Genomic DNA, 7,782 nt, shown 5'->3' on the forward strand with positions numbered 1-7,782 from the left:
GGAGGCTTGGTGGCAGCAGACCTACCAGGTAAAAGCCATTGTTCTTGATAATGTGCGCACACTCAGAACTATGTAAACAATAGAAATTTACCTGGTAAGTCTGCTGCCACCTAGCGCCTCAAAGTCTCCTATTGTAGATTGTGCTATGGGATTTTGTTAACTGACCCACTGGAGAATTAACAGGTATCAATTAGTTGCACAGAGATGTTTTGCTTAACAGAAACAGTTCCACACTGTTGTGACTCAATGTTTGCTTAGCAAAGATATTTGTCAAGCAGTATTTTCTGCTTAACAGCTTTATGAATTTGGGCTCGGGTCCTAACTAAGCTATCAAGGAAACAAGGTCTGCTCAGCACAAATAATTATGTTTATAAAAGCTGGAAGCTCCATGGAGGCAGAAATAAATCTAATATCCATCTTTTGCTCGAAATGAAGCCCCTGATTAAATATATGGTAAGCATCATTTTCTGCAGATTATATTAATTTTACCCTGGAATGCAAATGAACAATTTTACTATCTGTTTGACCACTCAATATCATCCACATGGTTTTACAAATGCCTACAACATGTGTCATGTGGAGAATCAATCTACACAATTGATACAATTCTGTGCACAGTTAAGCCCGGTTCAAAAATCCTGCGAATGCGATGCAATTTTGATGTCACAGTCCTGTTTTTCGCTGCAATTGTTTCGCAGGAGTTGGAACACAGCTCAGATGTTGTGACTTCGCATTCGCAGCAAGTATGAACCAGGCTTTAGTCTACCTTACACAACTGCACACTTGAAAAATCCCAAAGGGTTCCACTTTACTGGTATAAAACGTGAAAGTATCAACCTACCTGGAGGCAGTCCAATGCAGTGTTGACAATCCTGGGTGCCTTAGACTGGCAGGCAAGCTCAAACGGTAGGAAATACCGATCGGCTGCAATGAAATTGACCTGTGTCTTAGGAAGAGGTAATGCCCCCGACGCATTTTGCTGCTGCTCTCTACAAACAAATAGAAATAAATACGAGTTTACTACAGTCAACATAATGAGCACTGTTATAAAGAGGTTCTGCTTTTATAAAGAGTCCATTCCATAGAAATAGAACCCGGAGAATGCCGAGTGTCTCATTGTGCGTGAGGTTTCGTTGTGAGACCATTTTTATGGACGCACATACGTCATTTTTGTTACGCGTGTATGGCAAAATATTTTGCCATACAATGACATTATCATTGACCAATTAACACACTAGAAACGGTCTACATGTATGTGCGCTGACATCTTGCCATTTTTGCCATACACGCATTGATTAGTTTGCCAAACACGCGGATCAATACGCCGCGTCCAAAGACGACACAGACTGACAGAGGGTGGCCGAGCTCAGCGTTCTCCGGGTTCTATTTCTATGGTCCATCCTGAAGTCTTGAATCTCATTTCTACTTTGTGTTTCTTTGTTTTGCAGTCCTCTTATAACAATGTTCCTGTTGCAAAGAGGCAATTTGGCCAGTCCCAGTGATCTTGTTAAAACGAGAGTCAACAGTACACTTTCACCACTAGACATGTTTACAAGGAAATAACACCAATCAAGAATATCTGAATTCCAAAACCCACCTCCACCTACTCCTGAGGCTGAAACAGGGTTACCCTCTTCACAGTCCGTAAGGATGTAGGCATGGGTATCATCCTCTAGGAGCCTGGCTGGTAGGGCAGAATGCACTGCCTTCAAAACTTCTAACTAAGCAACTATGGTTAAGTGCCTTGTTCAAGGGCACAAATGTCATGACCGGGATTAGAACCCCACTCTGCTGCTGACAACACCATAGCATGGGTCAAGTGAACTAGACCGCTCGGCCACGACACACCACAGTAATGTACTTTGTGAAAAAAAAAAAAACATAACCAATGATTGGATTTCAGTTGGTATGGAATTGTCAGGTTCATGATTGATATGAACATTAACTGAAGCTGGTTGTGAACCCTCTACACAGTATTTTCTCCAAACTTTGATGATTTCACAAAATAGTACGATTTCAAAACAAGGCACTACATGAAAAAGATGTTAGTTAAAAAATGTTGATTTATTTGTAACCTCCTTATTCTCAATGTACAGGGCCCAATTCCATAGAGCTGCTAAGCACACAAATTTGCTTAGCATGAAATTTCTGCCTCGATAAAAACAGGACTACCAACCAAATTTCCACATGATTTTCAGGATGAGCAAACAACAGCTGAATACCAGTAGCAAGCAATACGCAACAAATGTAAATTTGGTTGGTAATCCTGTTTTTATCAAGGAAGAAATTTCATGCTACGCAAATTTTTGTGCTTAGCAGCTCTATGAAATTGGGCCCAGATCTCAGATTCACTTACCCTTTATCGCTGTTTTGATTGATTTCTTCTGCAAAAAGTAAACCAAGAAAAAAATCAGTTAATATTGTACTTCATAATAATTTACTAAAAGGGAGTTTTTTGTTGTTGAAATTACTACTGGTTCTTTTTACCACTAGTTAACTCTTCCCAACAGATATTAAAATGTTCATCACTAAAAGTGACCCTGGACTAAAACTAGGCATTTGAGGCTGAATGCTAAGTGGGTATTTACAACAAGGTCAGTTAAATTAATCAAGAACAAATGCTCAAACTTTGACTTACATGTACAAGTGTCATTTGGCACCTCTGCTTAAACAAAGAAGTATACGTATGTACATGCACCAAAAGTACACAGCAAACACCATCATACGGTGGAGTATTTAAACAAGCGTTTCATACGCATTGTACTGTACATAACCCAGGAAGCAGTGGCACAAATTAGTTTCAAATGAAGCTCCATTGTACATGGATCTATTGTACTAATAATAGTTTTGGGAGTTTTAATTTTTTTTTTTTTTACCCATACACCGATGTGTGTTAGCACTGAATACATGTACTCAGTACTTTCCCCGAGTCCTGTGAAAAAATATCACAGGCATGTTACTCGGGTGGGGTTCGAACCCACGGCCCTTGCAATTCTAGAGCAGTGTCTTACCAACTAGACTACCGAGGTTGCCCGGTACATGTAGCTAGAGGCAGCTTTGGGAGTTGTTTTTAAAACATAATACTGTCCTACAGTCCTAGGCTCACTCTTGTTCTGGAGTTGCAGATTTACTACAATGCTCTTTATTTCAATGGACTGGGGTATAATAATAACATCTTTGGAGGCTACAAATGCACACAGTTACACTGTGTGCAGTAAGGTTAAAATCAATGTGGATCTACCAGTGGTACTCTAGATGTTGATATTCAGCTCATGGGAAATCCATAAAGGCCTTGACCTTCAGAGGCGCATACATCATGTACATTGCCTTGGGTCTAAGACATTGATAATGCACACTGTAACCACCATCTCTGCTTAGTGCCCTATGTTTAACTGCAATAATTCAAACTGAAAAAATACAAAAAAAAGGGACCAGACCATTTTTCCTTAGCCTCACTTTGGCTACATTATTTAAATGGAAAAAAAAAAAACTGCAAAAAGGTCAACATAATTAGGCTGGTTTTTTTTTAGAGTAATGTCTGGTATGTCAATGACTTGCTATTGAACCTTACTGCTTGTAAAACTTTCATTCCTCAGTCTATACAGACAGTTGCTAATTGTCTTATGGTTCAGGGCACACTTTCGCCTAGTTACATACGAGACAGGGAATATTAATTTACACAATTTTGAATGAATGTGTTTTATCTCACATTCATAAATACCTCACACAGTTTCACTATTCCTATTGGTGGAGAGCGCGTCACGTGGGGGTGTTTAAAAGGTTGATAATGACCAGCTGGAGCTCTGTTTATAACCGGTTGTTTTCGGATACTAAGCGCTAGTCTTGGTGCAAGACGTTTCTTGTTAAGGGCAATGCGGGCGCTGTCAGTGAGCTGGCCGCGCTGTGTGTGAAAGGAAAACGAGAACACACGGGCGTACAGAGCTCAAGCACGTCAGAACGGATAAGTTTTACAGAGTTTATTACTTTATTACGCCTTTTAACCAAAAAGGCATTTATGAATTGGAATAAAAGGTTAGTGACTCGTTCTTAAACGGCCGTTAAAAACCGGCAACTACCCTGCCGGTTTTAAACGGCCGTTTAAGAACTCGTCACTACCCTTTTATTCCCTTATTCATGACAATGCTACCAGTGTTTACTCATCTGGAGGTTACTATACAAAAGCTTTCCCCAATTCCCCAAAGTCATTGTATTGATAAGACATTATTCAAATCAGACTCGCATTCTGCACTTAGAGCTGGCATGTGAGTGTATTGATACATATACAATGTGCAAACAAAATAATTAGAAATGTTATCACTTAAAGGCAGTGGACACTATTGGTAATTGTCAAAGACTAGCCTTCACAGTTGGTGTATCTCAACATATGCATAAAATAACAAACCTGTGAAAATATGAGCTCAATTGGTCATCCAAGTTGCGAGATAATAATGAAAGAAAAAATACCATTGTCACACGAAGTTGTGTGCGTTTAGATGGTTGATTTTGAGACCTCAAGTTCTAAATCTGAGGTCTCGAAATCAAATTCGTGGAAAACTACTTCTTTCTCGAAAACTATGCAACTTCAGAGGGAACCGTTTCTCACAATGATTTATACCATCAATCTCTCCCCACAACTCGTCACCAAGTAAGGTTTTATGACAATAATTATTTTGAGTAATTACCAATAGTGTCCACTGCCTTTAACAATTCATGCTTGCTTGACTAAGCAAATGGCTCTCCCCAACACAAACAAATAAAGACAAAACAGTACCATTAAATAAACAAAGAACAATTAAAAGTCTCTGAAATGCACAACAGAGTATTGTCAATTAAAAGATAATACATGTAGATTACATAAAAGAATGGATGTAATCATGGAACCATGATCGATTGAGATGATAAGGTAATGGTAAGCTTTGATTACAATGACTAAAGGTGCGTTCCAGAAATGCATTATTGTCTGGCTCATTGACAGCAATAAGATAATTATAAACAATTATTGCTATTTTGATACATTTATTCTGAGTGTTTTATTTTAAAGGCAGTGGACACTATTGGTAATTGTCAAAGACTAGCTTTCACAGTTGCATAAAATAACAAACCTGTGAAAATTTGAGCTCAATCGATCGTCGAATTTGCGAGATAATAATGACAGAAAAAAAAACAACCTTGTCACACGAAGGTGTGTGTGTTTAGATGGTTGATTTTGAGACCTCAAGTTCGAAACTTGAGGTCTCGAAATCAAATTCATGGAATATTACTTCTTTCTCAAAAACTATGGCACTTCAGAGGGAGCCGTTTCTCACAGTGTTTTATACCATCAACCTCTCCCCATTGCTCGTAATCCATCCAACCACAGACCATAATGTAACAAGTCTAGATAAAAAATGCATATTTTGTAAGCTCAGTTTGTCTGTGGTGAAACATTAGCTTAAAAAACAAAAATAGAATTGGCGACAGTAAATCTAACCCATTTTTACAAAACATGTGCCAAGTTACGTTTGTGACAGCATCTTTTAGTAATGAACCAAAATTTGATCTACCTCCATATAAAGCTATAGAATAGTGCTGTTTTGTGTTTTGTGCACCTTGCACAAATTTTGCATAAAAGGGTTTCTTAGGACTTTTAGTAGGCCCTATACGTTGTTGTTCTGGACACTTGAAATGTTTAGGCCTCTTGCTTTTAGTTCAAAGTCAAATGCTAGTTCAGGGCTCCAAATTAACACTAGACCACAGGCCCAAAACCATTTGTTTTAGCACTGGGCAAGTAAAGGGACGACTGGAAAAGACCAGCGGTATTGTATAATACAAATATAGGACACCCAAATATAACATGGTTTGAGGGTGACTAGTCGATATTAGCTCCCCGAGGTGTTGGAAGTTGGCATGAATTATGAATCTCCAAGCTTTGAAACATAAAATTGTGCCAAAAACGAGCTTAATACACAAAATCGTTATAATGCATTCTTCATAAGTTAATTAGACAATGTTAAATGAAAACTATGGGAAATGTGTTCTGGGGGAAAAAAGTGAGTAAACCTTTAAATTAAAAAGCACACAAAAAGTACACATTTTGACAATGCGCACAAATGATTTTAAGACTTTGTACTGTGTAGTGACGTCATTGTCAGTGTTACAGTGTAAAGTGCCTGTACGTTCCGTCAATCCTTCTGCATGGACAGGTGTGTGATGAGGATATAATTTGACCTAAATTTTGGGAGAAAGGTAGGCTTATAAATTAAATTACAGCCAGACTTGTAATTTTAGCAACAATCTTTTAATTTTTCAGTCAAATCTTCTTCTTCTTCCATTTTGGAGCAACCCTTCTCTTTTTTGCAAATGTGTGTACTGTCAATTACTGTACTGTGTAGAGGGGTCTTTTAATTGTTTTGATAAAAACAACCAAGACCAACAGTTTTATGTCCCATCCGAAGGACGAAGCAGTGTCACGACTCCCGAACCCATACTCCCTAGACAGGTCAGAGCTTGAGTTCGGTGGCGGTGCTCTTTTTTATAATAACCGCTCGGCCACGACAATCAATGATTAATATTATATTATTAATTGGAAAAGTTTCCGTATGGCGCCACCACTTTTTCATTTGATATGAAATAATATGGTATGTAATTTACCTCAATGAGATATCCCTTTTTGTAAAAATGAGTGAAAGAGTGGTGGCGCAATACAGAAAGTTATCTTTAGCAATAGGCCTACCGATATTTATAAATTTTTAAAACAAAATGTTTTAATTTTTACCCAGGCCAAATAAAATTTATATTTTTGGTTATTAAAATTATGAGTGAACGTGTGGCGATAGGATTCAGCACATTTTCCTTCTAATTTCCTGTTAAAACACAAATTATACTTAAAATACTAAGCAGTGTTTGATTTTTAGTGTACAGAGAAATTCTTCACGAAACTGATGCACTTACCCAAAGCAACTTGACATGCCTTTCTCAGCTGCGAATTATAAGATTTCTTCGTTTCTTTATCGTTGAGAATTTTCTCCAGAGCTCGCCGAAGAAACATGTCTCTTCCTTGTCGAACATCCACCATCTCAGATACGTTCACATCTACTGAAATAATCTACTGAATGTTGGACACACATTGAAGATTTTAAGGAAATGACTTTAATTTGCGGCTTATTTTACGTCGCGTACGACATTTATGTTCAGCAGGTTTGTCACTTAAAACCACCTATCCCACGTACCGGCCTGGTACTCGGTATGTGTGTTATTACATGCTAGATGTGTTGTAGATACCAGTGAAAGTTTGCAAAAACACGTAGAACCGACCAGCGTGGCAAATTTTGAACGTCAGAGGGCGTTCACTCATGTTTCTATCTTTTTTGTGTATCTTTTTACATGTTTTATTATGTGTGCCGCCGCGCCGCTGCTACACTTTTAGCAGCACCGCCCCCTCCTGCGGCCCGTCGGAGAGCCTTTACACCTAAATTGCCCTTGTCGCAGTGCTTTTCATTTCAATTCAATGAGATTTCTTTTCTTCTAAATCGATTAAAAAAAGGGAATCCTCAAAAAAATAAATCAGGAACATTTTTGAGGATGCCAATTTTGATTACACAGAAAAATTCTGCTGTGACAGAAATATCATTCAAAGAGTGGGACAACAAGTGGAGTAATTATTCCACAATTTCATTGGTTCCTCTTCCAAGTGCCTCATCCCTTACTCCCAGCTGTCGGCGGCTTTATTCATAAACTTGTGTTTTTCAAACTGGCAAAAAAAAAAAAAACGGAACAACCCCATCCCATCCTACAACACCCGAC

The 7,782-nt window shown here is 38.3% G+C and overlaps 1 protein-coding gene across 3 annotated transcripts in view; it reads right to left on the reverse strand.

Annotated features, from left to right (window-relative positions):
• LOC139952150 (brefeldin A-inhibited guanine nucleotide-exchange protein 1-like) overlaps positions 1 to 7,170 on the reverse strand; it is a 58,636-nt gene extending 51,466 nt beyond the window's left edge. For all 3 annotated transcript variants that reach the window (XM_071951134.1, XM_071951133.1, XM_071951135.1), the window contains exons 1-3: positions 6,931 to 7,170; positions 2,357 to 2,384; positions 842 to 989 (exon numbers count right to left, since the gene is read on the reverse strand). In XM_071951134.1, coding sequence (XP_071807235.1) covers positions 842 to 989; positions 2,357 to 2,384; positions 6,931 to 7,054 — 300 coding nt within the window. In that variant the 5' untranslated portion in view covers positions 7,055 to 7,170. The remainder of the gene's footprint in view (positions 1 to 841; positions 990 to 2,356; positions 2,385 to 6,930) is intronic.
• Positions 7,171 to 7,782: the final 612 nt, after the last annotated feature.

Source organism: Asterias amurensis, chromosome 20 (assembly GCF_032118995.1).
Source record: "Asterias amurensis chromosome 20, ASM3211899v1".
NCBI classification, from domain to species: domain Eukaryota; kingdom Metazoa; phylum Echinodermata; class Asteroidea; order Forcipulatida; family Asteriidae; genus Asterias; species Asterias amurensis.